Raw genomic sequence first — 14,222 nt, forward strand, 5'->3', positions numbered from 1 at the left:
ACCCAAAAAAAACCCAAGAAAACCAGTGCAGAAAACGCAATGAAAGCGAAAGCGCTCGAGTCGCACACTTATTTCCCTGTCAAGTAGGTTTAATTTGTACACATTAGAAAAAAAAGTTAAAAAAAAAAAGTGATTGCCTACCTTCCTACCCTATTTTTTTTGGCTATGTTACCTTAACCACACCTATTTATTTTTTTGGCCTTAGTACTGTGGTACTTCTTATGAATGAATACCTTTCAAACCCACCAACAAAAGTCTCTGAGTGTAGCATGTGACCTTCAACAAAACTAACATTTCTTGCTAAATAACTAGAGTAACTGACAGAAACATCTTCTTTGTTTCATGAGCGGCCTCACACAATAGCCACAACCTCACACAATAGCCACAACCTCACACAATAGCCACAACCTCACAGTCATGAGCGGCCTCACACAATGGCCACAACCTCACACAATGGCCACAACCTCACAGTCATGAGCGGCCTCACACAATAGCCACAACCTCACACAATGGCCACAACCTCACAGTCATGAGCGGCCTCACACAATGGCCACAACCTCACAGTCATGAGCGGCCTCACACAATGGCCACAACCTCACAGTCATGAGCGGCCTCACACAATGGCCACAACCTCACACAATGGCCACAACCTCACAGTCATGAGCGGCCTCACACAATGGCCACAACCTCACACAATGGCCACAACCTCACAGTCATGAGCGGCCTCACACAATGGCCACAACCTCACACAATGGCCACAACCTCACAGTCATGAGCGGCCTCACACAATGGCCACAACCTCACAGTCATGAGCGGCCTCACACAATGGCCACAACCTCACAGTCATGAGCGGCCTCACACAATGGCCACAACCTCACAGTCATGAGCGGCCTCACACAATGGCCACAACCTCACAGTCATGAGCGGCCTCACACAATGGCCACAACCTCACAGTCATGAGCGGCCTCACACAATGGCCACAACCTCACAGTCATGAGCGGCCTCACACAATGGCCACAACCTCACAGTCATGAGCGGCCTCACACAATGGCCACAACCTCACAGTCATGAGCGGCCTCACACAATGGCCACAACCTCACACAATGGCCACAACCTCACAGTCATGAGCGGCCTCACACAATAGCCACAACCTCACACAATGGCCACAACCTCACAGTCACACACAAAATAACTGCATTCATCTGAACAAACAAAATAGACGTCAACAAATACAAATTCTCTGCATAATGACACGTTACTCACCTTGTATCCGCGGTAGATGAGGCCTTTGTTGTAGAGCTGTTTGAAGACCCACCAGATGGACTCCATGTACCAGGGGTACATCGACTTGTAGTCGTTGTCAAAGTCGATCCACCGACCCAGGCGTGAAATGATCTCCTGTTCAACAATGCAGTGTAGTTGTAAAGTTTCTAGTATAGTTGCATAATCAAGCAAAAATCAGCAACATATCCTTCCATTAAAACATAAACAAAATGTCTGTCGATACATCCTTCTAACTCGTATTTAACGAGAGAAAAAAAACACAGAAAAATGCTTCAGTTTCTTTTTTACCAATGGAATATTTTGTCATGCTACAGCCTCAAAAAACTTTCTAAAAGTCCACTGATTGGGACAAAAACCTAAAAAAAAACACCCACCTTTTAAATGCTAAACCATCCATCCTCAAAGAAGCCATCAGTTTTCTACAAAAAAAAAGTAGCTTCGGAAAAAGAAACAAGTTGCGTGAGGCAATATCAAAACATTCTTCTTCTTCTTCTTCGTTCATGGGCTGAAACTCCCTGGTTCACCTATATTTTTAACACGAGTGGACTTTTACATGTTTTTATCCAGCCATTTAAGCAGCATACGCCGATTTGGGGTGGGGGTTATATTTAAACATTTACTCAATCTGTCAGCCTGAAACTAAAAAGAAGGCAACAGTGAAAAAGCTCTACACACACACAGACACACCACTACTCCATTCCCTGTCTATGTTAAAACATTTGGGCAAAACGTGACTAAATTTAAAAAGGTGCGTCTCTTACCTTCCAGTCACTGGAGTACCTGGAGACAATCTTGCGACACTCGTCGTTGTAGGCCTTGACCCCCATCTTCAACACGTCGTCCGGTCCCTTGATGCCCAGGGCCTTGTCAATTTCATGCTCCTGAAACAAAGAAACAAGGATTTTATTATGTTCTCACTGTATTAGTTATTACCAAAATTCTGCTAGACAATATTCATGCAGCGACAGTAGAGACAACCACGAACTCCATAACAGCTCCTCTCACGAACAGCATGCGCCACTAAACCACACTACATACACCTTCTAAGACTCCCTCCTTTGTAAGACCCTGTTTTCTCAGACTTACTGTTCATAACCTCTGCAAATTAACCTCCATTTTAAGACTCTCTCCCTTTTAAGACCTGATTTTTGGCTGCCGGCGAGTAGTAACGGGAATATGGATTGACGCCACACGGAGGAAGGGAGATAATCGCGGCTGAAAACACTGGAGAAGATAAGGAAGAGTTACTGGTAGTGGATCCCGACAAAAAAACACAAAATCGGTTCAGCACGCACAGCGCTGCGCACTGAGAGCACGTTGAAATATCTCATCGATGAGGTTGTGTCCGGGGTGTAGCTGAATACGGTGTCCAAATTTGAAAAAGATCCACCGAGAACTTTGGCCGTGCATCGCGAACAGACAGACAGACACTAGTCGTATATATATATATAGATGTATGTATGTCTGTGGTAGAATGTAAGGCTTCTTTTTAAGCCTACTGTCTATATGATACTTACCGAGACAGTACTATTCTTGCACATTATCTATTATAGGCCGAAAAAATTGGACAAAACGCTGCGTGGGTACAATTATCTCCCATAACCATGCGCCACCGTGGATCCCAAGCACTGTCTGAGTGCTTCCCCCTTACAGGATGTAGGTGGCGCGTCCTCTTTCTTTATGAGCTGCAGACCCTCAAAAAGCCCATAACATATCAAGAGGGGAGGCGGGAGGGAAACTCTAATAGTACTGTCTCGGTAAGTATCATATAGACAGTAGGCTTAAAAAGAAGCCTTACAGTCAATATAACACTTACCTCGACAGTACTATTCTTGCACAGAATACCAGAGTGGTGTGAGGGTGATATGTAGAGTATTAAACTCCTTAATCAAAATCACTTAAATCCAAGGATTAAGATACCCAGGCAATTTTCGAACAGTACTACTGTAAAAGAAAATATACCCAAGAAAAATACCTTAGACTGACGTGACCATGCTGGCAACCACTGCTTTGGCAATGCCATACGACTGGTCAAGCCTGAGACTGGAAAAGTCTCGCATATAGTGGTTAATAAACGTGGCTGGAGTCTTCCAGAACGCGACCGCCATTATGCTTTGGAGCGAGGCACCCCGCACGTGCGCCAACGAGGAGCCGATAGCCCGAATCTCGTGTGCCCTGATGTCAGGGACCACATCCACTTGAGCATGAACATAAGCCTGTTTGATAAGCAAGGTCAGCCAACGAGCTAAAGTTTGTCTAGAAATATCCGATTGGTACTTCGGATTAAGCGAGACAAACAGTGACCGCTTAGAAGACCGAAAGCTACGTGTTCTATCCAGGTACACTCTAAGGGCACGTACTGGGCAGAGGAAGCGATCAGGGTCATCATGTTCAAGAGTGGGAGCCAAGGCTTGAATGACTACTGGTTTGGACAACTCCGAGGCATTCTGATTCTTGGCTCGAAAGTCTGGTAGGAAAGCCAACGTCACCTGATGTGTGGTGAACTCAATGTCAAATTCCAGGCCACTCAAAGCTTGAATACCACTGAGTCTACGGCAAGTGGCTAAAGCGATGAGGAACACAGTCTTAAAAGTCAGGAACTTGATACTAATGCCTGCCAGGGGTTCAAACTCCTTGCTACGCAGGAGTTTGAGAACCAGGAAGACATCCCACTTGGGAAATGAAACCCGAGGTTTAGACACCGCTGCATTGCTAATACCCGAAAGGACATTAGCAATGAGGGAGGAACTGATCAAGTGTTCAGGTCTGCGACCAGTAGCAGCCGCAATCGTGGAAGTGATGGCAGATTTGTATCCAAGAAGAGTCTTAGAAGAAAGACTCTTCTTTTGATACACTTCCACCAGGAAGTTGGCCAAGTCCTGTGTTGAGGGATAAAGCGGCTTTATCCCCTTGGACAAGGCGAAGGAGGCCCAAGCTCTCCAGCGTAAGTCATAGAGCTGATTAGTTGATCGCCTCTTAGCGTTCAAGGAAAACTCTACTGAACTCTTGTGCAATCCTAGTGCAAGCAGTTTGGAGCGCACAAGAGCCATGCGGTCAAGCACAGACTCTCTGGACGTGGATGAGGGAGGCCTGATCGAGGCTGGAGCAGACTTCCCCCGTCCAGATTCAGAGGTAGAGGGTCTACGTGGGTGAGACCGCGAAGATCTGGAAACCACGGAGCTGTTGGCCAGTAAGGCGCGACCAAAATCAGTCTTGGCCGTTCCTGCAGATACTTTGCCAGTACCCTCGGAATCAGAGATGTCGGGGGATAGGCGTAAGCATCGAGGAGCCTCCACGAGAGAGTGAATGCGTCCACGTGGAACGCATTCGTGTCTCGAAAGGGGCTGACGTACCTGGGAAGCCGAGCGCTGAATCGAGTTGCGAACAGATCGATCAGAGGACGGTCCCACCTTGCCCACAGACGCCGTAGAACGTTGTGAGCGATGGTCCATTCTGTGGGGAGAACCTGATCGCCCCGACTGAGAATGTCGGCCAGGGCGTTCAGTTTCCCCGGAACGAATTGGACTGACATCCGGACCTGATTGGTCTGGCACCAGAGCAGAATCTCCTCCGCTAACAGGGAGAGGGACCGAGAATTGGTGCCCCCCTGGTGGCGAAGGTAAGCTAGGCATGTGGTGTTGTCCCCGTGGACCAACACATCCTGATCCCGAATCAGGAGGCGAAACTCCAGCAGAGCCCGACGAACCGCCTCCAACTCTAGAAAGTTGATGTGTAGGAGGGACTCCTCCTGGGTCCAGACCCCCTGGGCCTCGTGCAGGTCCAGGTGGGCCCCCCAACCCCGCGTAGAAGCGTCGGTGTACAGGAAGAGAGACGGCCGTCTCGGTTGGATAGGCACCGCAGAGTTGAGCCAGATCGGGTCCAGCCATTGGACTACAGCCTCGTGAAACCAAGGCCCGATCTGGACCAACTCGGTGTAATCGAGAGGCCTGGAAGTCCGATCTGCTACTGCCCGTTGCAGGGGACGTTTGTGTAGCCTTGCAAGGGGCAGCAGCAGAGCGACAGACTCCATGGAACCCAACAGTTCCGCCAGCCGCCTGTGAGGAACAGCGCGGCAAGCCTGAATGGAGAGGATCTTTCGCCTCAGGGAGAGGATTCTGTCCGGGGAGGGAGACACAGTGTAAAGCACTGTGTCGAACGCCATCCCCAAGTAGCAAAACTGCTGGGCTGGCACGAGGTCTGACTTGTGCCACTGTATCTGGAACCCCAAAGCATGGGTCCGTTCCAGGACCTGCCGGGTGTGTTGGAGGCATTGATCGCGAGACTGGGCCAGGGTGAGCCAATCGTCCAAATATTGACGCAGACGCACACCCTGAGCTCTGACCAACGCCGCCAGCTCCTTGACCACCTTTGTAAAAATCAGCGGGGCCAAGGACAGGCCGAATGGGAGGGCCCGAAACTCGAACACTGTGCCCTCCCAAACAAACCGGAGCAGATGTCGGTACCCCGGGGCCACCAGGATGTGGAAGTAAGCATCCTGGAGGTCCACAGACGTGGCCCAATCGTTTGGCCGGATGGCCAACCGGACCGACGAAGGGGTTTCCATCTTGAACTTGCACCTGCGAAGGTACAAGTTCAAGGTGGAGAGGTCCAACACCGGCCTGAACCTGCCGTCCTTTTTGGGGACGGTGAACAGGCGGGAGTAGAACCCCGGAGAAGGCTGAGAAAGGGGGTAGACAGCCTTCTTCTCGACCAACGAGTTCACCTCGTCTTGAAGAGCCTGCCATCTGGCAGGGTCTCGAGGAGGGGGGAACGTCAAAGGTAGAGCGGACAATGGAGGTTGTGACGACAGCGGTAGAGAAAACCCCGACCCCACCACCCTCAAGATAAACTGGTTGGAGACCAGTCTGCCCCACATGTCGCGGGCCCGAAAAAGGGAACCGACGGACGAAAGAGGGGCAACTTGAGGGGGCGTCAACGTAGGGCCGGGACTCACTGAAAATTCTGCTGGCGGGCAGGCGCAGGCTTGCGACCACCCCCCTGGTGGTGCTGCTTACCCTTACCTGTCTGAGCACCCTTCTTCTTACGCTTGGGAGCACGAGAAGCCGGGGCCGCAGGGGGGAACGCGACAGGCGCCTGAGAGGAGGAAGAAGGAGGCAGTGAAACTGGCTTCTTCTTCTTCTTCTTCTGAGGCTGGGAGCTGGAGGTGACTGTAGCACTTCTCTTACTCCCCGCCGACGTCGCCGAAGCAGCGAGGCCAACCATCAGAGAATCAGTGTTCCTCTGGCGTGTGGACTCCACCACAGAACGGACAGTGCCCGGATGAAAAAGGGAAGAAGGCTGAGGAAACGTGTTCCTCAGACTCTTCCTCATATCCGGAGGCACTAAAGAAGTAGCCAGAAAATGATCACGGAACAGGGCCAACAAGTGGACCCGTGTTCCAATGGCCAATTCTGCCGCAGTCGTCACGCACGATCGCACGGCATGCAAAGCCCGATCCACTCGAACCGTGTCAAGGACCCGAGTGGAATCGGACTCTGCCCGATCGGGGGGGTCCAACAGTGTGGACAGCGTGCTCATCCATGTCAAGGCCTGTGATTGGGCCTCGACAATGGAAGAAACGGTGGCCTCAAGATTGTGGAACGAAGCAGAGCTCAGTTCCACCTTCTTGACCGAAGGCACCTCCCCAACGAACACATCACCGTCAGCCCCACCCTGAACACTCGAAGTCTGGAAAGGGAGAGTTCGAGAGTCAAAGGGAAAAGGGAGGGACGAAACAGATTGGACACGAGGAAACAGTGGAGGTGCGCCTCCCGAAGGAAAGCACGGCACTGAATCCGCGTCCTCCCGAGGAACATAGGTCGCGTTCGCACGTGAATCTGTACTCCTCAGGCGATGTGCTGCCGCTTCCACCGTGGCACTAAGACTAGGGTGGAACGCGAATTGCTGGCGGCCGGATCGTTCATAAAACGAGCCGCCGGCAGACGCGGCGTGTGCCTCCCGCGCCCGGGCCGAAGCGGACTCCAAGGACGAGAGGGCGTCGGAGGGAAGGACGTCCTGAAACTGTTCAAACGTCCTTCTAGCTGTGCGAGGGAGAGCCTCCTGCCTCTCGTCCTCAGACTCCACGTCCTGTGTGTCAACCGAAGGGTTGGGAACACTAGACGACAGACGCTTAAGAGAGGCATCCGTGGCGTCAAGACGCCGCGTGATGTCTGTCATGTACTGTTGGAAAGTACGAAGCATAGCTTCGGAAGTTCCATCAGAAACCGGCAAGGGTAGAGGATCAGTGTTAACCTCAGGGCGACCCTGATCCTCCTCCCCATCGTCCTCTGACTCACTCTCCTCTTCACTTCCCGACAACTCCTCAACAGCAGGAGTGTAGGAAGCTTGAGGGGGAGGAGCCGAAAGTGATGAAGTAGACTGTGACGAAACGCCCACTGAAGCAAGAGGCCGCGAAGACCCCTGCCCCAAAGACGAAACGTCTCCAGCAGCCGAAGGGAGAGAACAACAAAAACCCTGCGACTGTTGGGTCAGTCCAGCCAACGAACCCCCGCCATTTATAGACTGAACAGGGACCCATCGGGTCTGATCAGAAAAGAAATGGTCCGGTCCGGTCGGGGGTGCCGATCCGGTCCGGTCGGGTGGTCCGGTGTTCCGGTGGTCCGGTCCGGTCCGGTCGAGTGGTCCGGTGTTCCGGTGGTCCGGTCCGGTCCGGTGGTCCGGTCCGGTCCCGTACCATCCGGAGGTCCCGTTCGGCACAGAACCATCCGTACCCACAAAAGTGTTCGGGTGGTTCGGTCCGGACGTGGAAACACCGTACCATCCGGACCCGTAGGTCCGGTGGTCCGGTGTGTTCCGGTTCGGTGCCAGACCACCCGGACCAACAGAGGTGGTCGGGTGGTCCGGTCCCGACCGGACCACTGGTCCCGTACCGTACCATCCGGACCCGTAGGTCCGGTGGTCCGGTGTGTTCCGGTTCGGTGCCAGACCACCCGGACCAACAGAGGTGGTCGGGTGGTCCGGTCCCGACCGGACCACTGGTCCCGTACCGTACCATCCGGACCCGTAGGTCCGGGGGTCCGGCAAGGGCCAGAGGTACTGTCCCGCACCGGACCCTAAGGTCCGGTACGGTCCCGTACCATGGGTCCCGTCCGGACCAAACCCGGAGGTCAAGTCCAGTCGGGACCCGTGGGTCCGGTTCGATCCCGACCCGTAAGCCTGGACCGTTCCGGACCCTTGGTCCGGACCATCCGTCACCCGAACACCAGACGCTAAGGAATGGCGTGGGGTCAAGACGGTCCGGTCGGAGGTGTCGGTTTGAGCAACAGAAACAATGTTCCCGTCGCCCTGACCATTCGACAGAAGTACCACGTTCTGTCGAACACCTCCACGTCCAGTAACTAGTCGGCCGGAGCGTTTCATAGAGGGACAGCCACCAGTCACACGGACGTCAGAGGGAACCGTAGTAGCAGTGGTCGTAGGCACGATGCCTGAAACCCCTGCCCCCACAGGACCGCCCTGAACGGGGTCAATTCGCATCCCAACCCCAGCGGGGAGGGAATTCATAGACCCCGTCATCTCCTCCGATCTCCCCCCCCATGAGTCCGAGACTACTGTCGAAACAGCAGTAGACGACCCAGCGAGGGAGTTCAGAGGAGGACCCGTGTCCCTCCTGGCTTCCACAGCGGTGGAAACCGAGGAGGGCACAGGAGAGGCACCGGAAAAGAAAGAAGTCGAAACCTGAGTCTCTCCCGTAGCCCCTAGATCAGATTCACCAACCCCCAAAGAGGGTTGGGAATCGACCCGCCCCCGGATTCGAGCCAGGGAGGAGAAGGAAACCTTCCCCCCAGGCTTGAAACCGGGAGGAGCTGAAGCCTGAGACTGAGGGCCGGACAACGGCGTCGAAGGGGGGGAAGCGTGTTCCACGGAAGGAGAAGGAGAAAGACGCTTTTTCTTTCCCCTCGACCTTCCCCGAACCTTCGACGGCGCAGCCCCGCCCGAAGTCCCAGGTTCAAGCCCAGCCTGTTTGAGCAAGCTCGCATTGAGCTTGCTCAAACAGGCTTTCTCCGCCCTCCCTCGCCGCAAACGCAAAGCGTTTGGGGAGGGAGAGTCGGAGCGCCGAAAGGTCCCCCTGTCCGTGCGCAAAACATGACGCTGTGCGCCCGGAGAAGGGTTGCCCCCGGCAGACTCTGGTTCCGTAGAACCAGAGCCCAAAACAAGACGAGACATCCTACCTCGCCCTGTACGTACCCTTAAAAAATCGAGAATTAACAAAATTCAAAGAAAATTAGGTCAATACTCAAGTGAATGAGGCGAAACGAGAAGCAGACGACCGGTCACCACGAAGTAGGACGGTAGGCACGCCGAGTCCGCCACACAACAACGGAGGCACAAGTTGGAAGAAAAACAACGTAGCCTCAAGCCAGAAGTGGAATAACACACAAAAATCCAACAGGTGGTAATCCACACAGAAAAGAAGACTCTAGAATCCAAAATAATCCGGGAGCGCAGCAGAAACACAGCCTACTGTCACGCGCGAAAAAAGAAAGAGGACGCGCCACCTACATCCTGTAAGGGGGAAGCACTCAGACAGTGCTTGGGATCCACGGTGGCGCATGGTTATGGGAGATAATTGTACCCACGCAGCGTTTTGTCCAATTTTTTCGGCCTATAATAGATAATGTGCAAGAATAGTACTGTCGAGGTAAGTGTTATATTGACACTTTAACATTTGACTGAACACCGAAATACTAATTTTACCTGGTTATTATTTGAGCAACAGCTTTAAAGTATTGAAGCAATGATCAACATTTCGTCTGCACGTATGTAGTTAAAGTGTGTATCCAAAGAAAACGGGTGGTGGGGGGTTTTGGGGAGGTAAAAACAGGTGACTGGTTTGTGTCGTGTGTGGTATGTAGACCAGGTCAGGGGTCAAGGTAAGGTCAGATCTCGTGAAGGATTGTGGTAAAGATACAGTTATCACCGAGCTGCAGTTCGCCGATTCAGAAAAGACGATTTTACATTGTTCTGTTTCGTAGGTCCAGAAAAATAGATAAAGAAGATACCAAAGGAGATTTCCTACAGGTTAATCTGCACAGCGTGTTTCCAGTGTCTGCGCGAGGAAGCGCAGCGCTGTCGAAAGCGCAGTGTCGAGCTGGCCATCTCAGTCAGTCGAGTCCCCGTAAGTAGGCTAAAGACAGACAGATCTAGATCTAGTGTCTCCCACTCTTGCACCGTGTCACCTATGCTTACTGTGTGTGTGTATGTGTGACGGAGTGATTGAGTTTGTGTTACTGTTTGTTGATTTCTTACGTGAGCCTTGAAGGCTTCACCTCTTGTTTCAGATTTTTTTGAGGTCTTAAAAGGGGGGTTCCACTGTACCAACATTTGCTAGGCAGTATGCATGCAGCAACAGACACAACCACATTTCCGTAACAGCATGCACCACAAAACCACACTTCATAAGAATGAGTGATCGTCTGTAAATTAATCTTCATTAATAATACGGCACTAGTAAAGGAATCTTCAGAAACACTTGTACATCCTGTCAAATAACAAAACCGGCTCGTTACACCACATCCATCATATTCATAACAAAACAGATGTACCTGCCATGTAAGGACACCCTTGGGATCAGCCAAACATGTCATTTATTTTTAAGCTATTTTTGTAGCAGAAAAAGTAAGAAAACAAGACGTCCTATCATTGGAAGGGTTTGCCTTATTCTTTCTTCTTCTCCTTTTTCTGCGCTCATAGGCTGAAACTCCCACATTCACTCATGTTTTTGGCACGGGTGGGTTTTAACACGAATGACAGTTTTTACCCAGCATTATTTATATTTATCTTTAAAAAACTTTCAACTTATATTCAAGTAAGATGATTTTCAATCCAGTTCATCAAGTGAACTTACTATGGGCAGTCCATGACAGTCCCAGCCAAAGCGTCTCTCCACGTAAAAGCCACTCATGTGCGCCCAGCGGGTGACGACGTCTTTGATGGTACCTGCCAGGATGTGGCCGTAGTGGGGAAGACCGGTGGCAAAGGGAGGCCCATCGTAGAACGAGTACCTGCAACGACAGTGTTATCTTATTAGTTATATTTACATGTCATATTCTCCTGATCAACAAAAAAACCAGTTAATCAATCTGTCTCCCCAAAACATTAACAGTGAAGTAAAGAGTCTTCACCGAGACAAAGTCCTGTCTGACAAGAGTTTTGCCCTCCATGGGCAGGACACACAGGAATAAGTCCTGTCTGACAAGAGTTTTGCCCTCCATGGGCAGGACACACAGGAATTATGACATCACACCTCAGTAAAGAAATTAGGAGGGAGAGCATAAAAACAAAAAAAATCAAATTTAAAAAAAACCCACACACACACAAAAACAGGTACAGTAAAACCTGCATCTAGCGGACCCTTATTTCAGCAGACACCTTAGCATAACGGACAATTCAAGTGAGGACGGATGTATTTTACACTCAAAAACACCTTAAAAGAGCGAACACCTCAAAGGCGCGGACGCCCTTTTTTGGTCCCGATTGGGTTCGTTACTTGTCAACAACGGACAAACCCTTGAAGCAGACAGCTTTTAGCAGACGCTGGTCCGCCATCTTGGTTCTGCAAATACAATCTCGCTGGCGATGTGAACGCGCGAGAAGCTTATTTTGTAAGCCAATGACAGCACTTGAAAGAAGTTGATTTTTGTATGGTGCACGCTCATTGGTCGATGCCGTGAACTCACAAACAAAAACAATTTGCATTGTGCATTTCGGGTTTCTACTTTCTGTACTGTGATGCATCTTCGTCTCATCCTTCGTCTTCGTCTCATCATGCCAAAACAAAATTTTTTGACTTTAGAAGAGAGAGTCGATGCCATAAAAAAATTGGACAAGGGGCTGTCCGTTCGAAAAGTTGCTGATGAGCTGAATTGCGAAAAAACTCAAATTTCCAACATAAAAGCTGATCGAAACACAAATTCTCAGTCAGTGGGAATCCGGTGCCAGATCAACGGCAAAATGTGTTAAGAGAAGAAAAACGACCTATGAGTTGAACAGCTTGATCAAAGAATCTTCCCGTGAATGGCCCATTGCTTCAGGTAAGAAACCGATTGCACCCCCCCTCCCTCTCTCTCTGTGCTTATCTTTTGTAATTGTTTTACGTTTGTATATATATATATATGTATTTAAGATTAGAATAGTCCCTCTCTGGGCGAGGGCTGGTTGAAAAGAAGTTCGTTTATATTGCTTATGCCACAACCCTCTTAAAATAAAATTTGATTTGGATTTGCTCGCTCTCTCTCTCTCTCTCTCTGAACAAAAAAAACAAAAACAAAAAACTTGAGGGCTTCAAAACCTTGACTTTTAATAAGGCCTAAAAAAAATAGGTGTGGTTGCGGTAACCCGACCTACCCTATTTTCAGGGGCCGACCCTATTACTTTTTATTACATTTGTCAACAACAACAACAAAAAAACGTGCAGAAAACGCAATGAAAGCAAAAGCGCCCGAGTCGCACACTTATTTCCCTGTCAAGTAGGTTTAATTTGTACACATTGGAAAAAAAAAGTTTAAAAAAAAAAGTGATTGCCTACCTTCCTACCCTATTTTGTTTGGCTATGTTACCGTAACCACACCTTTTTTTTTGTGGCCTAATCACTGTGGCAAAAAAGAATCAGTGACTGATGACACTCTATTTACATAAATGTATAAACATGCACACATACATGGATACAATAAAACTACATCATGTACCACTAACAAACAATCATGTAATTCATTTGGCTGTTGGGTTTTTTTTTTCACAAAAAATGTTGGCTCATTTATATTTATAAGAAAGGACACCTTGCTACAAAGGACAGTGGCAAGGCTCCCCAAGAGCGTCCTTTGCTCGCAGGTTTTACTGTACCAAAGAAGCACAAAACGAGTACGGAGTTCTTACTTTGGTCTTCCCTTTGACAGTTTCAGCGATGTTTGGAAGGCATCAATGTCCTTCCAAAACTGGTAGATCTTTTCCTCTTCATCTGGAAAGCTGATGCTGTCAGGAACTGTCTTTGCCATTCTGATGACTGACCTGGCCAAGGTTAACAATAACAGGACAAGAATATTATCAATCAGGTCAAATTCAACTTTTCAAGAATACTGTCCCATAATAACTTTTACAGAATGAATTCCCTCAGTTTCAGCACACTACCATCAAAGTTCATACTCTCTTTCTGTCTGTTAATGTTTGGTACAGCTTCCTCGAACTTGTGACACTATCCTTGGATTTTACCAGCAATCAATTCAAACACTGAAACAGCAAAGTCGATTTTAAACAACACACACAACTAAATGCCACTGTTAATAAAATAGCAAAAAAATCACATAAGCTTCCCACTAAGATAATTGTGTGTAAAATCTATACATGTCTTTCTCAGTTTTATTTAGTGATTTACTGCAGAGGCTCTGCCAAGTCTCCCGAATTTGAAAGTAAAAATAAACAAACATAAGTCTTGACGACAGTCCGGAACTTTCTGAACAAAGCTTAACAATAGAGTACTTTCACTGCTACTGTGTCCAGATCATAGATGAGTAGACAGTCGAGTAGTCTGTATACATGTACTATGTAGATCCTATGTTACATTAGTAGATTAGTAGATTAGTATACATAGATTACTAGATAGATCTATACACTGCTGTCAAGAGCAAGACACTTAGATAGAAATCTGTTAGCGGTGTACCACTTCCACAAGAGACATGGAAGGTTTAAGCGCTGCATGAACTGTGATGAAACAAAAATGCAACACCTGTCGTTCTTCTCCTTCTGATATCCAGTGAGTTACAGTGCCTTGTTGTAAACTCTAACTTCAGTCACGTTGCATCAGCGAGCGACTTCGGCGGCCATGTGTCCTGCCGACAATGCTACTTCCGGTACACTGTTTTTCCAAAACTTGTATCGGAGAAAAAAAAGTAGTCTGCTACAGTGGTACCTGTTTTTTAGTC

General features: G+C 49.3%; 1 protein-coding gene across 4 annotated transcripts in view; it reads right to left on the bottom strand.

Moving 5' to 3' along the window:
* Positions 1–14,145, bottom strand: part of LOC138965483 (isoleucine--tRNA ligase, cytoplasmic-like) — a 52,649-nt gene extending 38,504 nt beyond the window's left edge. Inside the window, exons 1-5 of one of the 4 annotated variants that reach the window (XM_070337653.1) lie at positions 14,027–14,145; positions 13,180–13,311; positions 11,153–11,309; positions 2,046–2,165; positions 1,264–1,398 (exon numbers count right to left, since the gene is read on the bottom strand). In XM_070337653.1, coding sequence (XP_070193754.1) covers positions 1,264–1,398; positions 2,046–2,165; positions 11,153–11,309; positions 13,180–13,298 — 531 coding nt within the window. In that variant the 5' untranslated portion in view covers positions 13,299–13,311; positions 14,027–14,145. Of the gene's footprint in view, positions 1–1,263; positions 1,399–2,045; positions 2,166–11,152; positions 11,310–13,179; positions 13,312–13,644; positions 13,667–13,725; positions 13,782–13,896; positions 13,923–14,026 lie in introns of those variants that run through there. The other 3 variants (XM_070337654.1, XM_070337651.1, XM_070337652.1) reach the window with 3 other exon arrangements.
* Between the last annotated feature and the right edge of the window lie 77 nt (positions 14,146–14,222).

The sequence above is a fragment of the Littorina saxatilis genome, linkage group LG4 (assembly GCF_037325665.1).
Source record: "Littorina saxatilis isolate snail1 linkage group LG4, US_GU_Lsax_2.0, whole genome shotgun sequence".
Lineage (NCBI taxonomy): Eukaryota > Metazoa > Mollusca > Gastropoda > Littorinimorpha > Littorinidae > Littorina > Littorina saxatilis.